The 20,918-nt window shown below is 45.0% G+C and overlaps 1 protein-coding gene across 1 annotated transcript; it reads left to right on the top strand.

Moving 5' to 3' along the window:
* The first annotated feature begins 1,706 nt into the window (after positions 1-1,706).
* GSG1L2 (GSG1 like 2) lies at positions 1,707-16,055 on the top strand. Its single transcript, XM_061621833.1, has 5 exons — positions 1,707-2,030; positions 8,940-8,987; positions 9,960-10,112; positions 14,089-14,200; positions 15,462-16,055. The coding sequence occupies exons 1-5, from the start codon at positions 1,733-1,735 to the stop codon at positions 15,751-15,753; spliced, it is 903 nt and encodes a 300-aa protein (XP_061477817.1). The 5' UTR covers positions 1,707-1,732; the 3' UTR covers positions 15,754-16,055.
* The last annotated feature ends 4,863 nt before the right edge of the window (positions 16,056-20,918 follow it).

The following is a 20,918-nucleotide window of genomic DNA, read 5'->3' as shown; positions in this document are numbered from 1 at the left end:
GTGGAAAACCTGAGCCAGACTGCCCAGGAGTAGTCACAACTGGCAAAACAGAGAGAGCTGTTACTTCCCACCTAGAGGCAGCTAGGACCTCTAGTGACAAAGCTGGGTCCAGCAGAATCCCCACTGTCCTCCCTACAATAGCCCTACATGGTGGGACAGTATTATTATAACCCTATTGCAGATAGGGAGGATCTGGGGCTGTAAGATGGTGCTTGCCTGGGGCTACTTCTGACCACATTGCTGAACTGAAATTTGAACAGGTGACCTCTAGCACACAGCTCAAGCTCTCGGCTCACTACCTGATGCCAGCTCTTGCTTGAGGAGGTGGGGGCAGGTTTAGGGGAAACAGGCAGACCTCTCCCTGCTTTCAGATTTGTGCTGTTAAGTGCTGAACCTGGAGCACAGCAGGTTTCCTCGCAGAGGCATCCCACCAGCATCTGCCATCTGCTCAGCCTGCAAGGATCTGGAGCGTTTGAAAAGCAGTTCCATACCCTGCAGCCCAGACCTACAGGATAGCTTCAGCCTGTGCTGATCCTTGGCTGTCAGAGGGACCTGTGTGTGCTTTGCAGGCCACACGTTTGATTTCCTGTAATGAGTGGTGTTTGTGTGTAGGCGAGTGTCTCAGAGAAAATGGAGCCTAGCTTTTCCCAGTGACATTTTCTGGGCTCTCTGTTCTGCACTACAAGGACCTAAGGAGAGAAGCAGAGACTTGCCCATTAGAGCAAATGAGGCCCTGTCCCACGAACTTCAGTCTGCCCTCAGCCAACCACCACCTGCCTGCCTTCTTACTTGCATCCAGCCCAGGGGCTGAGACTGGCAATCAGCTTCTTTCTCCTTAATCTCCAATGTTGCCCTTATAGAACTCAGCAGAGAAGAAGATGGCGACAAAATGATCCCCCATTGCCTGTGCCAGTCATTGGCCCTGGCTCCGCCTCCTGTTGGCCTCACTGCCTTCCACCCTGCCAGGCCCAGTGGGCACCACCCGCCACTGATGAAGAGTGCACTGAGCTTGACTTCCAGACACAAACTAAGCCTTGGCACCTTTCCCAAGAACTTAGTCAGGAAATATGCCTGCGTCCCCTGTGTTTACCCGGGGCTTGCCTAGCGATCAACAGATGTGCTTGCTTCTGTGCCTGTGCGCATTCTTTCCTCCCCTTGCTCTCATTGCATCTAGAACCTTTTCCAGGACCAGTTCTCTCCCCCCACCCCCACCCCCTAGCTTTTGCGGCTAGGCTATGCAGAGCAATGGTTCATTTCTAAAGCGACAACTCCTGGGGCTAATGCCTGCCTGGCACTTTCCCCGTCTGATCTGGAAGCGCTGCCTTCTTCGTCTCGTTTCTGAGTTGGGGGGACGGGGTTGGGTCTGTGATTACTCAGTGGGGACGGAGGATCCGCGGAGAGAGGGGGGAGACTACTTCTCATGCTGAGTTCAGGCATTGGCTGCAGCCTTTGGGGCCAAGGCGACAGGTTTCGAGGCTCAGCTGTGCTAAACTGTGGCTCCAATGCAGTCGCCGGTGATGAGTCTTCGGTGATCTCTGCCCACCTTACTCCGCTCACCTTCAGAACGGTCATCATGACTGGCTTGCTCCTGGTGGTGGTGGTGGGGGATCCGGCCCTTTTCCAGAGGGGGTTTTCAGCGGGGGCTTAGAGATGAGAGAAGCACCAGCAGTGGGTGTTTCCACGGCACCTTTTCAGGCTGCCGCTGCCTCTCCAGGGCGTCAGATCCCGGGCGATGGGGGTGGCCAGGCGGCAGAGAGCCTCGGCCGCGCTGTCGCTCAGCTGCCTCTCCTTAATCTTCTCCATCACGGCTTTCAGCAGCAGCTACTGGTGCGAAGGGACCCGGAAAGTAGCCAAGCCTTTTTGTGGCGAACTGCGGGGTGGGACCCACTGCATCCGCTCCAACGGCTCCGGTAGGGCGAACGACAGCAACGTGGTCCAGTATATCTGGGAGACGGGCGATGACAAGTTCGTCGACCGAAAGTTTCATGCCGGGATCTGGTATTCTTGCGAGGAGGTTATCAGCGGAGAAGGTAAGTGGCGTCCTTCGCTCGCAAGAGCGGACCCCCGCGCCCCGTCCCTGTTCTCTTCCCGACGGTGAATGACCGTTCTGTGGCTTCTTGTTAGGACGACCCTCTTGGCTGAGAGGGTGGAGAAACTCATTACAGGCGGCGGGTAGTCCAGAGGTTCCAGTGATGGCGCTTAGAAGAGTTACACCCAAATCCCAGCTCTGCCACAGACTCACGATGCGGCCATTGGCAAGTTACTTCTAGCCTCGCTTTCCCATCCGTTAAACGAAAGCAATAGCTTACGCCCTTGGGTTCTCGGGATACAAACTGGATGGATTCTAAAGTACTATTCGCTTTTTTTAATGGCCGCAAAATAAGTGTATTCATCAAAGGTTTCATCATAGGCTGTAAGGGAGGATACAATGAGTCGTGGTATATATGGCATCCTTTGGTAGGTTATTATTGGTAGTTATGTACATTTCTACCTTAAGCTCCCTTACTACAATTCCGACAAAAGGTTAGGGGAGAAATGACCGTGATCATCTATTAGACTCTGTGTAGCTTCCTATATAAGGAAGAAGACCACGAAATATAATAGCTCCAAGAATTTTAATCCAATTCCAAGTCTCCATCCAAGGCGTGAAAGAGAAATAGTCAATCAGAACTCATGTACCATTCATTCTGTCCCCCTTTTAAAAATAAAATACAGTAGGGCCCTGCTTTTCTGCACCCCGCTGGTTGGCGTTCCGTTAATACAGTAAGTTGACATTGGTTTTAAAAATAAGAATAAATAATTCTTAAATTATTAATACACACCTACTCAGAAGTAGTCTCATTGTAGTTAGTGCCATAGTTCTAGAGCAAGTGGTTTGAGGGCTGCCTGTGACCCATGGCAAAAGGCAGCCTTAAAACATGGACGTTGACAAAGGAGAAAATTATACAATGTTGTTTTAGTTACTCAACAGAGTTTCAGTGTGGAAAATCAGTTTTGGTAGAACTGCAAAGAATCAGCATCAGTGCCTCTTAAATGCATTGGGAAATCAAAAGGTTTTAACAGAATGGGAAGACATTAGTATTTTGTTTTCTTTCTTTTTTTAAATGTAAATATCAAGGCAGATCCAAATAAGTCTGCCTTGATAAAAAGCTGCCTCTTTAGACTCCCAAAATATTAGCAGAATGGACATTTCACCAGAGTCGCAAGTGGATAAGGGTGAAAATAAACTCTACAAGGAAAATACGGAATTCGCAACCCTGTTGTTTTTTTCAAGTGGAGGATGGCCATTTCAGAGGAAACTTGGTGAGTAGGGGTTGTCTAATCCTAATTCTCCCCTGCAAATGCCTCCCCACCCCCCCCCCCCGAGGTTGTAATCAATTTTCCTGAGCAAGAGAAATAAAGCTGATTTGGGGAAAATGTCTGGGGTGCATGTATTTACAGATGCAGACTGATGGACGTGGGAAGGATTTATCCCTCCTGTCCACTGTTTGATCCACCCCTGCAAGGACCACTCCTCAGTCCCCCTCCCTTCATATTATCTTGACAAAGGGCAAGCTTGGGAACATGCATTTGCTGAGATCATATATAGCTCTGCCCCAAGAATGTAGGCTCTTGGTCAGTCTCTCCAGTTCAAATCTTGCCTCAGTCATAAACTTCCTAGGTGGCCTATGAGAAGCCTTTATCTCTCAACATCATCCCTGAAGAAACAATTGGGTGGTGATAACAATAATGCTGACTCATCTTATAGGGCCATCATATAAATTCCTGGGATAATATATGTAAAGCGCTTTAAACACCTGAATCGTGCTATATAAAGGCTAGGCATCACTTGTGTATAGAGGTGAGGTTATGTAGATTTGAACTAAACCTCTGATCCCCCTCCCCTTTTTTTCATTCTAATGTTAGAAGCTTACATCTCCCTAGCACATCAGTGGTGTCATTTTTCATAGGACATCCAATCCAGCCACAGGAAATCCACTCCGTTTACTTGCTCTCTTGATGACACCTGTCCTATGGGAGAAATAATCACTTGATTTCTTGCGTAGGAGCGCCACGTGCATGCCATCAATCCCCTTGGAAGTATGTTGAGAGCGATGACATTTGCACAATGGCATTCATCTTCAAAAACACCACCAGTTTAACCTTGTTTAGGGGCTTTTTATTTACTTGAAATGATGGGGAATAATGGCTCTTGACAGCCACTCCATGGGAGCCCCAGAAACCAAAAGGAGGCTTCCGAAAGAAATGTCGTGGGAGGGAGAGGAGAAACATGCTTAGCAACAGGATGATGCTGGATGAGAAAAAGTCAGGGCCCCATTCACCTGGGCAGTTATTTTGTTTTTAAAAAAAGATTACAGTTATTCTATTTGAAAGGTATCAATGGCTATTAGCCACAAGGGCGATGTGCCGCCTCCACTGTCTGAGGCAGTACACCTCTGAATACCAGTTGTTGGGGACCACAAGTGGAGAGAGTGCTGTTACGTTCATATCCTGCTTTGGGGCTTCCCATAGTTATCTGGTTGGCTACTGTGAGGATGCTGGATCTAGCCTTTGCCCTGGTCCAGCAGCAAGGCTTTTCTTATGCCTTTCTGTGTTCACACAGCAATAAATGGTTGTTGTAAACCGCAGACATCTTTACATTCAAGCGATATAGAAATTTTGTCAATACATAAATATTGGGCTGTACCTTCTGTATTCTATACCACCCTTCAGTGTTTAGAGTGGGAAGTATATGAGGAGAGCCTGGTAGTTTTAGATCGCATGGACTCTCTCTCCTCCACCCTCACAGGTAAGTGCATGAGCACCTGCACAGATGCTAACCTGTGCAGAGTATTTTGTGGACGGTTCCACATCCTTGAACCTCCCTCCAGATGTTCCTCTTCTGATATCTACCCCTTTCTTCTTCCTTTATAAAGGGGGAAGTAAAGCACAATGCTTCCTCCCCACTTAGACTGTGTGTGTGCGTGTATGCCAGTGTGTTTATGTTGTCAGCCTCTTGAGCTGAAATGGGCTGCTTGTATCCACCAGTGAACCTCCCAACCCCACTTCTTACCAAACAGATCCTGCAGTGCACCACAGAGAAGTACCCAGAAAAGCATTCTCCATTCCCCTATTCCAAACCAACCGGAAAGTCAAAGCCGGGCCCCTCCTGTGATATCCCGTCTGTCATCAAGTGCACCTCTTTCTTCTTCTCTTCCTTTGGTACCCTCCTCCTGCTTCATCTTCTCCTAATACTAATTAATAGTTGTTGTTGCTGTTGTTTAATGCAGTGCCCTCCACATCACTCTTTGGCTGCGATCCTATACTCACTTACCTGGGGAAAAGTCCAATTGAAATCAATGAGACTTTCTTCGGAATCAGCATGCAGTCAGCTTCCTAGGAGGTTTAGGGAAGAAGGGAATGAAAAATAGAGAAGGGGAGTAACTGGGAAGCCTGGACAAGACATTCCAAAAGTTATTACCTTCAAAGAAGGAATAGGGTGGGGAGAGAAACAATGACTTAACTCTCCCTTTGACATTACAGCAAACCTGTGGTACAGAAGGCGGATCCAGTCAATTAAGCATAGATAATCCTGAATTTGTGTAATTTTTTCATAGGGTACCTGCAGTTCAGAGTCATGTTCTTGCCTAATGGCACCACCATGGAGATCTATGATTTTTATGATCCAGTCTTGTGGGTGTGGATGTGATATGTGATTTGATGGTGGTTTTGGTGGTATCCTGTGTAAAAATCATGAGGATCCATGTCTCAGGTCTATGTTTTGTGCCATGGTGGTGCTGGAAATCACAGAAACCATGATTTTTACAGTATGATCTGTGATTTTTACAGTGCAATCTGTTGCCACAAATGTGATCTGTGATGCTGTTTGGAGGGATCCTTTGTAAAAAATAATGCACATTCAAGGGGATCAATTTTTTTGTTTAGTAGATCCAATATGTACTGCACTGCCGTGTCAGTGCACACTTAAAAACAGCATACCAAAAAATAGGTGGCCAGACTGATCTATAAAGAGTGAAAAACAGGAGCATTCTTTTTTTTTGGCCACAGAACCACTCCTATATCAAAAGTGAAGGGTGGATCAGAAAAATTGCCAAAATCAATTCAGCAGACAAAAGCCACTCCCACCAGTACAGAGTTAGAATAGCTTGTTGCTTGTATATACCATGAAAACTAGCAAAGTGGCAGTGTAACGAAGAAAAATCCAGCGCATAACAGGTCTGAAAAATGCTGAAATAAAAAGACAGAAATCACAGGAGCGCTACGGGGTGACAACTGCATTATGCAATTTGCAAGTGAATGAAACATTACATTACCAAGGTGCGTGTGTGGAGGGTAGTGTCCGCTGTTCACAAGGCCCAAACTGAACAGGTTGCAGCCTTTCCCAACCCTTTGGTCCCCAGATGTTCCTGGACTACAACTCCCATCAGCCCCAGCCAGCCAGCATGGCCAATGGTCAGGAATTATGGGAACTGTAGTCCAGCAACATCTGGAGACCCAAAGGTTGTAGCTGGGCTACAGTAATGATCTCACCATGAGGATGTGCAAGTTTTTAGTTGTCAAATGCTTTGCACAATTAAACAAGGCTTATAGGAGTTATTAACAACTTCTAGTAGCTTAGTATAGACGCTGAAATTCCCTCTTCTACACACCTATTAAAAGCACAGGAACCCTGTCCTCTTTTTCACCTGGCCACCCTACCTCTCTGCCAGCTCTCAGGCAGCCATCACTACATCGCTAGAGGTCAAGCAGAGCTTGGAAAAGTTATTTTTTAAACTACAACTCCCATCAGCCCCAGCCAGCATGGCCACTGGATTGGGCTGATGGGAGTTTTAGTTCAAAAAAGTAACTTTTCCAAGCTTTGGGTCAAATATGCCATTGCCTTTGATGGTGCTATTCCAGCTGCCCTCTCCCTCTCTGCTTCACACCAATGGTCAGCCTTGGCCGGCTTTTCAAACTAGATAGAGTCTGTGCGGTAGCTGGCTTTGGACCAGAACTCTCCCTCCTGTCATGTACTTATATCAATACATGGGGGGGGGACTCTAGCTTTAAGGTGGTGATTTCAAGGGATGAGGTTACTGGTGGCTGGGCTTCTGTCACTGCATGGATCCCAACTTTGTGACCTTTGCCACTGGCCCTGAACTCCAGCCAATTCCAAACAACTTTCTTCTTCTGTAAATGGCATGCTGGCGAGATAGACACCTACAGTCCAGAGATCAACGGTTCTGGTCTTTGCTGGTCAAAATATACAAGCTGCATCAGTATAGGAGACATCCTGGTGGCTGAAGGCACATATGGTCACCACCACACTGCCACTCATCAGTGCCTTGGTGGGAGATGGCCTGGGGACCACATCTACACTGCCGTGGGTTTAAAGATGGAAGAAAAGCATGATAGAAATATAAGAAAATAAATAATATCTAGCAGCTGTTGTGCAAAATGTAGCTCACAACTTGACATGGTAAGCGCTTTGAGCAAGTGCTTACTATTCTAAACGTTGACAGGGAGGGTGACAAAGCAGGAGGCTAGTGTTCAGGCAGAGAAATGCATACACCCCACTGGTGGAGTTGAATTGGAAGAATTAAAATTGCCCAAACTGCATGGGGTGCCACTTGCACAAATGATGTGCCATATGAAGCTCTACCCACACAGTTCCATTTCAAGCAGCCACTCATGCGGGTAACTAACTGCACAAATAAACTGGGGCAGCTTAATGGCACGATCATAGATGATGAAAGGAGAGGTAGCCAATGCAGGAGCTCTTCTGATAAATGGGGGAAATAGGGCTGAAGAATGGACCAGAGTTTTACCAGGAGGGGAAAGCGGAGCTTAGAAATTTTGGAGAAAATACAGCAAGACCTGGCAATAGCCCAGCATTGAAGAAAATGAAGGAAAAAACAGAATTTATGATCGTGAAAGAGTTTGGAGGTGACACTGGGGATCTAGGAAGGTAGTAAGACACCTAGGAGGGTTTATCAGAAAGGAAACTAGAAAATCCGGGGCTGGAATAAGATGAAGGGGTTAGAAGTGCAATAGAACATTTCAGAATCACTGGAAATAGAATCCAGAAGCATTTATAAGAGCATTTAGAGTGGATAAAGAATAAAGCCCTTTGAAAAGCTCGACAAGTATTGCCATATGTCTGCCCATTTAATTGCATTCCTGTGTTATGCATGAGGATGTGATCAAGTAGATCGAAAAGCTGAAAATTGTTGGCTGTCCCATTGGTTCTCACAGTGTCTGTCATATGCAATAACTTTGCACTGACATCCAGTTCACAAGTATTCAAGTACTGCAAGAGATGTGAAGTGCACATGCAGGTGCTTATCTCTTTTTAAAATACATGTGTGCAATGATGGAAGGGAGGAGGATGTCCCCGGCCTTGTGTATTTTAAAGGGGCAAGCGATGAACATGAAAAAAATATGGGGAAGGGCCATACCTCAGTGGGAGAGCATCTGCTTTGCAAAGAGACGGTCCAGGTTCAATCTCTAGCATCGCCAAGTAGGGCTGGGATGTCTCCTTTCTGAAAAACCCTGGAGAGCCACTGACACTCAGTGCAGACAATACTGAAACAGAAGGACCAATCGTCTGACTTGGTATCTTCCTAGAAGGTGCACTTCATATCTGATGCTGCATTCATGCATTTGTACTCAGGGAGCATACATGGAACAGACCTAACTCGGTTTGTTTTCTAAGCATAAAACTTGATGGATATTCTTTTAATTTCTTCCCTCTGGGGTTTGCATGCCAAATAACACTGCAGTATTTTAGCTCAGTCTTTCTGGCTTCCCCCACCATCTGCTTCCAGCTCACTTTTTTATGTTGCATGTGGGAGGCTGTGTTCCTGTATAAGCCTCGGGAAGATGGGAAGGCTAAGCTGGCTGATGAGACCATTTTTTAAAACTATAATTTGAACGTTTACATTGTATGTGCCTTATAGGTGAGAAATGTAGAAGTTTTATCAGCCTGACACCCCCGGCGGATCGAGGTAATTATATACTGTCACTATTTCAAGTTTCTGCTCTTTCTATCTTTATGTTTGGTGTTCTGAGTCATGGGAAACGCAGTCCTAATATATATTTATAATATACTTCTAGTTTCTATGGGACAAACAGTGGTTTAGATACATGGATTCTGAATGGTTGCCGAGTTTTGAATATATGTATATGTGGGTATATATAGTCTTTATTCTAGCTCTAAAGTGTGCCACCTTTAAATCCCAAAGAAACCCAAACTCATTGTCAAATTTGAAACCTAAAGATGCTTGAAAAGAAAGTTTAGGAAAAGATGGAATCCTTCCCAAGGAGGGGCTGGGGGTAGTTTAGGAAAAGATAGAATCATGTTTGCTTCCCGTCATCTCCCCCAAAGGTGGCTCTGTCTTGATAAGAAGTTGTGCTTCCAGGCTGAGTTTAGGGCGGCCAAGTGGCAGAAGAGATCAGGGCTCCTGCTCCTTATGGTTGTATAGAAGTGGGAATTTCAGCAAGAGCAGCTGGCATGACAAGCTATACCTGTTGACATTCTTTCTTCTATACCTCCTGCTCTTGGGTAAGGAATTCTAGGGTGGCTGCTCCCTCCAGCCTTCATCAAGTTAGCACTCAGTTCAGGAGACCGACTTCTCGACTACATACAATCGAGATGCAAATGCAAGGAGAGGATCTTCCATGTGCAGCCCCACTCAGCTCATAAGGCAGCTTTAGCTGCACTGGGGTACACTATGCTGTTGCATTGCACTGGTGCATATCTATCGGATCAAGGTGTAAGAATTCAACCTGAACTTCTCCTGCACCATCTGTGAAAACTCTGTTACACCAGCTCCTGTAAAAAGCAGCCAAAGTCACAATAAAGGACAGGGTTCCAATAATTTCTGTGCACATATTTAATAATGTGATGGATACAGAATGTTACAAGATGGTCTTGGAGCATCTAGGATTCTCAGAGCTACTGACCTTTGCTGTTCCAGGGGTTCTGTGGCTGTCGATTGCAGCAGAGGTCCTCTACATTGCTTTACTGCTGATGGGCGTCGCTCTCATGTTGATTGAAATCTGCCATTCCATCAGCATCCTGGATGGGCTGAAGCTCAATGCATTTGCTGCGATATTCACTGTTCTGGCAGGTATAGTTTAGCAGTACCACATTTGGTTGTTAATTAAAGTAAAAGTTAAGCAATTATTTTGACTTAAACAAAATGATTCTATGTAGAGTGGTGAAGACCTAGGTGGGAAAAACTGGAAAAATTCAGATTTTTTCCCATTTCCCCCCAAATTTTTATTTTTTTTAAAAAAATGGGGAAAAACTAGTTGTCTTTTTTTCAGACCTTCACATCTCTATTTCTGTGGTGGGCAGCAATGATCTTTCTGTTGACCTTATCTAACATGCACCTACAGTGCAGGCTCCACTCTGGCCCTGCATGTTTTGTGGGGATTGAATATGCCCAATGTGGCCTCATGTCACCTGATCCGCAGGCAACCACTTTTTTTGCAGTGACTTTCAACTCTCTGCTGTTATGTGAGACACTATTCATCGTTACCCTGTAGTGTGGATACAAACCATGTTATGGGTTCGAATACAGCTTTGGTAACAAATTATCTACAAAAGAGAGGGTTTGTTAGGAACTCAGGAGCTGCCCTCATAGCAGGTCAAACTACTGAGGCATTTTGCCCTCTATTGTCTCCACATTCTGAGGAATTTCTATGGGAGAAGTGATAACAACACATTTCAGCAGGAGAGTGGAAAGTTACTATGGAGAGGTGGCTGTAATGAATACGGGGGGATATGAACAGACTAAAGGCCTATCTAGTCTATCATTTTGTTTCCCTCAGTGGCCAACCAGTGGCCTATAGAAAGCTCATAAGGAGGCCATGGGGGCATCTTCAGCTAAAAGTATTGGGTAGCAGGAGATATGAAAGGCCTGAGATCCTGGAGGGCTGCTACCAGTCAGACGAGGCAATGGGGGGGGGTGTAGATGGATGAACAGTCTGATGTGGTTTAAGGTAGCTACCTATGTTAACTTGCAGATCGCCTCTAAGTCTGTCAGTTCCTGCAGAATGCCCCATGAAGCAGATGTGGCTTCAGGCATGAATTCTGCATTTGTCTGCTCCTAATGGTGTCCTTTGTTTTGTGCCCTGGCCTCCTACCAAAGCCATCCAGTTGGGTAGATTAGCTGTGTACTCCTCACCTGTCTCTGTATGAGAGAGGCTTTATCTTTATCTTCCTTGTTTGGTCAAGTATGAACCATCAAGAACTAAACCGTTTAAGGCAGACAAGTTTACGGTCTGAAGAAAAGGTGAAGCCTCTACACCATTCCTTACAAATCTCTATCTAATGCATGACAAGTTGACAATAGAATTCATTTGATATTGAACAGCGGAAAAGACTGCTTTTTAGATGTTCTGACAACTTTTTTTTCAGGGAACTTCCCCAGTACTTTTACATGCCTTGAGATAAGTTCAACTTTTAAAAATGTTTTTAGATGTTCTGAATTCTGTTTAATTGTTTTAAATATGTTTTTATCTTATTTTACTTCTATTATTTGTCATGGTCAGATCACTTCCTGGTGAAGTTTAGGCTTATGGCTCTGATCCTTCCCTGCAGGGGTGGTGGACGGATTAAAATGGTCCGCCCCCGGAGCCTAATGGAATCCACTGGATTCCTCAATGCCCTGGGGGAGTTCCCAGTAGACAGAGCCGGTGACCTTGTTGAAGCCCTTGTCACACTGTGGAACAGTGAGGCGCATCGGGCTCTCGACACAGTTGCCCCCGAGCGCCCTCTCCGGCATTGTGGAGCCCGGTCTGCACCTTGGTATACCAGTGACCTAAGGGCAATGAAACAGGCTGGACGACAGCTAGAGCGTAGGTGGCAAAACACGTGCTATGAGGCTGATCGGACATGAGTAAAACATCATAACCATGCCCACTGTGTGGCGGTGAGGGCGGCAAAGAAGGCCCACTTCTCTGACTCCATCTCATCCTCAAGTAGCCGTCCGGTGGAGCTTTTCTGTATTGTTAGGGGTCTGTTGACATCAACTCTAGGAAATGGAGTCTTAGACCCTTCGGAGGCCCACTGTGAATTGTTTGCAAAGCACTTTGAGGGTAAAGTTGCTCACCTCCGTAGCAGTCTTGCTGCCCCATCCACATCTATTGTAGTCCCCAATGAGGTGTCCAGTGCAACGTCTGCTGCAACTTCTTGGGAACGGTTTCAGTTGATGTGGCCTGATGACGTGGACAAGGTGCTTGTGATGATGCAGCCAGCATCTTGTCCTCTTGACCCTTGTCCTTCTTGGCTTATTAAAGCTTGCCGATGAGGACTGACCGAGTGGATCCAGGGTGTGGTCAATGCATCATTGCAAGAAGGAGTGGTTCCAGCCACCTTGAAAGAAGTGGTGATTTGACCACTTCTGAAAAAGCCCACCCTGGACCCATTGGTTTGCGACAACTACCGACCGGTTGCAAATACCCCTTTCTTAGGGAAGGTGATTGAGAGGGTTGTTGTGCAGCGACTGCAAGTACTCTTGGATGAAACAGATTATCTGGACCCATCCCAGTCTGAATCGGCCTTGGTCGACCTGGTGGATGATCTTTATCGGGAGAAGGATAGGGGGAGTACGTCCCTGTTGTTCTCACTTGATCTCTCAGTGGCTTTTGATACCATTGACCGTGGTATCCTTCTGGGCCAACTTGGTGAGATGGGTATTGGAGGCACTGTTTTACAGTGGTTCCTATCCTATCTCCAGGGTCGTTTGCAGAGAATAGCACTGGGTGACTGTCTTTCAGCCCCCTGGCAGCTGTGCTGTGGGGTGCCACAGGGTACCATCTTGTCCCCCATGCTGTTTAACATCTATATGAAGCCTTTGGGAACAGTCATCAGGAGCTGTGGGGTGAGGTGTCAGCAGTATGCTGATGATGCCCAGCTCTATTTCTCCGTAACATCTGAATGGGGAGAGGCTGTGCAAGCCCTGGACCGCTGCCTGGATTCAGTGGTGGGCTGGATGAGGGCCAATAAACTGAGTCAGAATCCTAGCAAGATGGAGGTGGTATGGGTTGGTGGTTCCCGAGTTCGGATAATTGGTCAGTTGCCTTCTTTGGATGGGGTCATACTTCCTCTGAAAGAGCAGGTCCGTAGTCTGGGGTTGCTCCTGGATCCATCTTTGTCGCTAGACGCCCAGTTGACCTCAGTGGCTAGGAGTGCCTTTTACCAGCTTCAGCTGGTGAGACAGCTGCAGCCATTTCTGGACCGGGATAGCCTGACCACTGTTGTCCACGCACTGGCAACCTCTAGGCTGGATTACTGTAATGCGCTTTATGTGGGTCTGCCCTTGAAGTTGGTCCGGAAGCTGCAGCTGGTGCAAAATGTGGTGGTGAGACTGCTCAGTGGAGCAGGGTATCACCAACATGTCACCCCACGGCTGAAAGAATTGCACTGGCTGCCCATTTGCTACTGGGTCAGGTTCAAGGTTCTAGTTTTGGTGTACAAAGCCCTATACAGCTCGGGACCAGGATACCTGAAAGACCGTCTTACCCCTTATATACCCAGTCGATCACTGCGCTCTGCAGGTGAGGGCCTCCTGCAGATACCATCTTATCAGGAGGTTCATTCTGCACAATATAGGAAATGGACCTTTAGAGTGGCGGCACCTACCCTGTGGAATTCCCTCCCTTTGAATATTAGGCAGGCGCCATCTCTGCTATCTTTTCGGCGCCTTTTGAAGACTTTCCTCTTTCAACAAGCCTTTTAAGTTGAGACCTATCCCAGTCTGCATCTATGTCAGAATTGTTTAATATGTTTTTAAATAATGTTTTTAACCCTTTTTTAAAGTTGTTTTTTTTAAATGTTTTTAATGCTGTTTTGTTAATGTATTTTAAGATCTGTTTCTATGATGTTTTAAAGTGTTTTAGTGTTTTGTTTGCCGCCCTGGGCTCCTGCTGGGAGAAAGGGCGGGATACAAATTAAATAAATTAAATAAATAAATAAATAATATTTTTACTCCTTTGTTTGTGCTCGTTTGGGAGGAAGGGCTGAATAGAAACCTAATAAACAAACAAACTTGAATTAGGGAGGAATAGCTGCCAACACTGTATTATGTAATATTTCAGGACTCCTGGGAATGGTGGCTCACATGATGTATACAACTGTGTTTCAAATGACAGTCAATCTTGGTCCGGAGGACTGGCGCCCACAGACCTGGGATTATGGCTGGTCTTACTGGTGAGTTTTTTGTGAGGGAAAGTATAATAGCAAATAGACAACCATGACTCACCAATAACTCTGATTGGTTGGTTAACTTTGGGGCTATTTGTGCAGAAGAAGAAAAAGGGCCTGGTAAGGGTGATCAGACCTTTTTCTGCTTTACGCATGTTTGATGTTTCAAGTAACAAATGGATATCAACAGGCTAACAGCAGCAGTTGTGTGGAAAGAACCAAACAGCTTGGGGCAACTGTCTAGCCTGTATTCTAGTGCAAACTCTTGTCAAGTTACTTTCTTGTAGCAAATGGGGGGGGGAGCTTTTCCTTGGGTATACATCGGCTCCAGATGAGCATAGTAGAAAAATATGGTTGTCATTCTTCAGATGAGAGACCCTGTGAAATCTTGTAAAGTTTGTAAAGAGGCAGCAAACAAATTGTGAACTTTGCCATGAGCCTGGAGAGGCTTCAAACTTCCAGTGGCATCACATGAGGCCACAGTGAAAGTATTTGCCTGCGCAGCCACTTTAGAGCAAGGGCAGCTGGTAGTATGTCTGGTTGGGATCACCCAAGTGACCAGTGCAGGATGTATTGCCCTTGGCTTAGTTTGCATTCAGTGACATTGTCACATAGCCAAATTTAAGAACATAAGAACATAAGAAGAGCCTGCTGGATCAGGCCAGTGGCCCATCTAGTCCAGCATCCTGTTCTCACAGTGGCCAACCAGGTGCCTGGGGGACCTGATTAGCTAAAATTTGATTAGCTATGTAGTGTCATGAAATCATCATGTTCACTATATGCTCTCTGATCAGCTGGAATCTCCATAAAATCATCACATCCACCATGAGATCTGATTAGGGAGAGAATTCCTGTAGTGAATTAGAAAGAAGCTCTAAACAATGGAAATAACACTGAAACAGTGTGCAAAATATGAAGCTATGGAGAGGTGGGGGTGGGGGATTTCAGCCTCCCTACCCAGGGGTACATCTTTATTTTGAAAGGTTGATGGGGGAACACTAGAAATAATTAAATATGAAAAGCACAGTTAATGGAGTGTTTTGAATAGTCAACTCCTACATTTTTGAAATTGCTCACCATGCCCAACAACAAAATTATGTGCTTTGTTTTCAGAAAAGGAAGGTTAATTTTTAGAATTATAGGGGAAGTTCACAAGCTGCACAAAAGTGCTGTGAGGCCACATGCATGTAATGCCATACCACTTTAGAAAGTGAACAAGGGGCATGTCTTTTGCCTTCCTATTAATGATTGTTGTTGTTCTTGACAGCCTTGCATGGGGCTCTTTTGCCTGCTGTATGGCTTCCTCGGTGACCACTATGAACAGATACACAAAAACTATTCTGGAATTTAAGTATAAGCAGAAAAAACTGGAGAGAAGTTTGAAGGCTAAATCCGAGTCCCCTGAACCAGAAAAAGCTTGGAGGATGTACATTGACACCATCCACAGCACAACTGAGGACTTCATGCATCACCTGACAGACATTCACAGTCCAGACAATCCTACAGCATTTGCAGAATTAAATAATATCCCCATGGCACATTGTGAAGAATATTGCTAAACTCGTGACAGAGGTTTCTTTTTCCTCTCTTCTTCTTTGGAAATAGCCAGTGTTTACTTGATGCATTCTTTTGTATGTCAAGGATTAATGTTCTAACTTCAGAATGTGTTGGTGACTTACCAAGAGAAAGCCAAGAAGACAACCCTTCTTCCTTTTCCTTTTCCATTTCCTTCTGCTTCTGTTTTAATTGAGAGCAACGTCCAGCTGAAGCTAAGCACTGAACTCCCCACTGATTTTAGTGGGGGTTGATTTTAAGTACATGTTTAACTTTCCCATTGAAATTATGTCCTTAAATTGTAAGTTTGTACCCAATGCATTTTGAGTGTATTACTATTACTACACAAAGACCAGCTTTTGTACTTTTTTTGAGTAAAGATGGGCAAATTATTGATGTGATTGTTCAGAAGAACTTCATAATGAAGCTAAATACACAGCTGAACTCTGTAGAGACGGACTTTTCTATATTACCCTTTAAGTGATTGCACCTCTGCTTTAAGGCATCCTTAGGGGTTTTTGTTTAGCCTTTCCTTGTTAGGGCTAAGTTTGATAAATTCTGAAAACAGTTTCACCTGACAAACTTCCATGCACTTTTTAATTATGCCCACTGAGGCACCTGAAAAAGTTATCTTACTGTCAGATCATTAAGAAAACTTCATTCGTATTCTAACTTTCTGGTGCCAAAGAATCCCATGAGCAGGTAATTATTATCTGACAAGTAAACCTTGCCAGCTGGGTTTTATACTTTTGGCTGCAGACAAAAGTGAAGTAAACAAAGGAAGCAACACTACATTTTGGAGGATTTAAAAGGCCAATCCTATGGATAGCCTTGCTTGGCCTTGCATGAATAGCTTGTGCTGTGTGAGTAACAGGTAAAACAGCAGCCATCACTTGGCAGGTAGAGCAAAGATACTAGACTTTGCCACATTTGTCCAAAGTCTACTCACTACAAGATAACATTGGCACAAAAGCTGTGCTTCTGATCTTAGCTCTTTACAGGGCTGGCCCTACTATTAGACCAGGGATGGGGAAACATGTAGATGCTGTTGGACTCCAACTCCCATCAGCCCCAGCCAAGCAGACCAATGGTCAAGGATAATGGAAGGGGAAGTCCAACAATATCTGGAGGTCCACTTGCTGACTACCCCTGTATTTGAATGAGGCAGTAACTGGGGTATCATTTAAAGGATACCACATTGGCAGTTATTATTTATTTATGAAATTTATATCTCATCCTTCCTCCCAGAAGGAGCCCCGGGCAGCAACTTATTTCATTTATTATTTTTACTTAATATGCAGGGCACTATTTGGATTTTCTTCCTCGGGCACAAAACTATATTCTGCCTCCTTTGGAGCTGGACCAACAAATGACCCCCAGAATGCCATGTAAGTGGCCACTGATGTGCCACACATGGGAAGGAGGCCAGTAGCCTAGTAATGCTTAGCATTTATATAGAGCTTCAAAAGGGTTCAAAACACCTCACATACATTATATTATTTACATATAAACTCTGACATCTTCACAACAGGCCTTTAAGGTAGGCTGGTATGAGTCCCTATATTGCCACTCATAGCTGCTCACATGGGATTATTGGTTCTTGGCAGCAAATTAGAAAATTGGATGGGATGTGTACTGGGCATCCTAGTCCCAAAGCTGATTTATCAACAGTCTCATTATCACCCTACCAGGCAATTGGAGAGAGGAGTGCCACTGTAGAACCTTTTGTTAAAGTTGGTTGGCTATAGAGTGGTGAGCTTAACTGCTGTCCAAGGTCCTAGCAACCCCATGGCCTCAAAGAGACTGCTGGGACACATGTGCTTCTCTCACCACCACCACCTATCTCCATCATAAGAAAAAGAAGTGGACCTTCTGTTTATGAGGAAAGGGAGGACAGGAAAGGGAGTGAGATGATAAGGATCTATCCAGTGATGAAAGATGCCCAGAAACTGGCATAGCGGGACTGCATCACTAAACTTCTGCTGGCTTATCTGCAGAAAATGTGGGATGAGGCTGGGCTGAGCGTAGAATCAAGGTATTGCCCTCATGCCAGTGTAGACCATCTACACCAGATCTACTTTTTCCCATAAGGAAGCTCTTCCTCACATTACAATATTTTCAGCCTACTCTGGACCAGGAATTGTAATGGCAGTGACAAGGGGGAAATCACTCCTGTTCTCTGGGCTCTTCCAGATGACCTGTTTGTTGATCATTCATTCTGATTTCCTTGCACAAAATTTATGTGGAGGTTAGGCTGTATCTGGTCTTTATTGCGCATTCATCCTGATTTGCTTGTGTGGTGTTTGCATGTCTTCCCATTAATTCCACACCTTTGTGCATTTTCCCATCATTTACCTAACTGCAAAAAGTGATTTTTTTTTTTAAAAAAAGTAGATTTGTTGTGCCTGGGTCACAGAGCACTTTAATCCACTTTAATTGCACAAGCCTAAAGTTCCAGTATGTATTTTGTCCCTCCCACAAAATACAATCTGGAGGCATCTATGTTCACACAACTCCAAGGCCAAGCTATGCAGTCCTCTTGTGTAGTCACCTTGGGCTAGATTGCATTGCTTGCTGGCTATTGATTTCTATCACAAAGCAACAAGGTTGCTTACTTAATGAAACAGCTGCAGCCAAGTAAACAAAGTCTTTTTTCCAGAATTTTGTGCATGGAGAGGCATCTAAACATGGCTTTATATGTTGCAAAGAAAAAAATCTGAATTTTAACATTTCAGCCAAGAACATAAAGGAAATGTCTCTGCCAGTACTGTTTGGTGGATGGTTGTACACCAATGGTTAATTAGGGAAGCAAACAGCATTCTGGTTCTAAGCAAGATGTGTACATGTGTGTGCAGGTATGAGAGAGATCTGGATGACAGACCAGAATGATGCACTGGTGTGACTGTACAAAATCTCTGTGTAGCAATGTTACCTCAACTCCGCCTGGGCTACAGTGTTTCTGTTGTCTATATTGTGTGACTTTCCCATCCATTTCCTACCCTGTCCAAGCAGTAGCAGTGGGAAGGGCGTGCACAGGGTGAGGATGCTCTGATATTCTATTTTTAAACATGAGGCAAACTGACCCATTATTTAACTGGCCTTAAAGCTTATGCCAAAGCTGGTGGTGCCCTTTGCATGTGGCTTCCCACAAGGGGGATACTCTCTCTATCCATTTCAGTGGAAAGCACTGAAATGTCATGGATATGTGGAATAGCAGGGAGTTCCCCTTGATTGTCATTACTATATAAACGGAGAGATTACAGCAAAATGCAGAATGTGACAACACTGGTGGATCTTGAGACTTGAAACAATGTAGGTATAGTAAGTTGAAACCTTTTATTCTATACTACAGGTAGCCAGTGTAGTGCCCGTGCCCTCCAAATGTTGATGGACTGCAGCAATTGAGGGAACTGACCATTGGCTATTCTGGTTTTCGGGGAGTCTAACATTTGGAAGGCACCACATTGGCTACTCCTGGCTTTCCCATTGTTGCTAGTGGCTGCTGCAGAGGCTTGCTAAGCAGCTAGGCTTTTCATTCTACATGTGCCTAGATGGAAAACATACAGAACATGAACGTTGACAAGAAATGAGGCACTGGACTATTGTGCTGTGTTTCCTTTGAAACCTCCAGTGCTGTACCAGATGAAGCATTGACCTGAGCCAATCTGATGGAACTAAAGCCAGAAGAGACCATTTGCTCTCATTGTTTATATAAACTGTTTCATGCACTATATATCTAGTATGTGGAGGGGGAGGGGGAGCATGCCTATGACATTGCTCATCTTAGTTAGGTCCTTTCTAGTTTCTAAGATAATTTTTTACCACTGTTAGAACTCCAGTCTGAAAATTTGGGGCAACCCCCCGTGTTCCCCAAAAGATACAGGATACCATGGCAAAACCTTGTAGTAACATCTCATTGTTTGTCATGTCCATAAAGACCATGAAGACCAGAATGACTAACCTCCAGGTGATGTTGGATTCTCCCATCAGCTCCAGCCAGTCTGGAAAAAAGGACAGAGATGGTAGAAGCAGTAGTCCAGCAACATCTGGAGGGCCACAGGTTCCTCATCCCTGTTGTAGACATTGCAGATTGTCCTCAACCAGTAAATGATGGGCTCTTATTTTTGTGCTGGCAGGCCACGGGTTCAGCTGAAGCAATAGTCACTGTCTCAGCTGTGATGGATGAGCACCTCCAATCTCTGAAGAAGTGTCCTTACAGATGAGGCTTCATACTATATGTGTTTACTTACAAATAATAACTTCTGTTGGGCTCATTTCCTAATACGTATGTGCATTGCCTTTGACCCATTGGCCAACTGTCTGCCCTCGACGGGCTGCACTCTCACTGAAGAAGGATGTGTGCAGTCTGGGGGTGCTTCTGGATCCAGCTCTGTCAATGGAGGTCCAGGGAGTCTCAATGGCTAGAAGTGCCTTTTACCAGCTGCACCTGGTAAGACAACTATGACCTTTCTTGGACTGGGAGAGCATGACTACAGAAGTTTAGGCTTTGGTGACTTCAGGACTGGATTACTGCAATACATTCTATGGGGGGCTTCCCATACACTTGACCTGGAAACTTCAATTAGTGCAGAATGCTGCAGCCAGATTGCTGATGGGGGTGAGCCCATGTCATTATATAACACCTCTGCTCAGAGATCTGCACTGGTTGCCAATTTATTACCGGGGCAATTCGAGGTGGTACTACTGGTATATAAAGCCCTTAACAGCTCAGGACCAGTTTACTTGCGGGACCACCTTACCTCATAAGTGCCATCTCGAGCACTTCGATCTGCAAAATTGGCCCTGTTACAGGTGCTGCGTAATACTCATTCTGCACTTGTAAGAAATTGTTCTTTTAGTGTGGCAGCATCTGCTTTTTGAAACTCCCTGCCTACTGGCATCAGGCAGGCACCTTTGCTGTATTCCTTTTGGTGCCTGCTTAAAACTTTTTTGTTTAGGCAAGCCTATCCAGTCCCATTGATACTGATGTGTTTTAATCTTTTTAAACTGTTGCTATTTTAATTATTTTAAAAATAGTTTTAGTTACTTGTTTTTAACTTTATCATTTGAATGCTTTCTGTAAACTGATTTTCCTGTTCTGGTTTTACTGTGTGTGTGTGAGTGTCTGTGTGCGTACACACTATATTTAAAAATAAAAATAAAAAAGGGG

The sequence above is a fragment of the Rhineura floridana genome, chromosome 3 (genome assembly GCF_030035675.1).
Source record: "Rhineura floridana isolate rRhiFlo1 chromosome 3, rRhiFlo1.hap2, whole genome shotgun sequence".
Lineage (NCBI taxonomy): Eukaryota > Metazoa > Chordata > Lepidosauria > Squamata > Rhineuridae > Rhineura > Rhineura floridana.
This window is presented reverse-complemented; position numbering and strand designations above follow the sequence as displayed.

Coding starts and splice junctions, on each gene's coding strand:
- GSG1L2 (XM_061621833.1), top strand. CDS start 1,733: ATGGGGGTGGCCAGGCGGCAGAGAGCCTCGGCCGCGCTGTCGCTCAGC. Junction 8,988..9,959: donor GACACCCCCGGCGGATCGAG/GTAATTATATAC, acceptor TTGCTGTTCCAG/GGGTTCTGTGGCTGTCGATT. Junction 14,201..15,461: donor GATTATGGCTGGTCTTACTG/GTGAGTTTTTTG, acceptor TGTTCTTGACAG/CCTTGCATGGGGCTCTTTTG.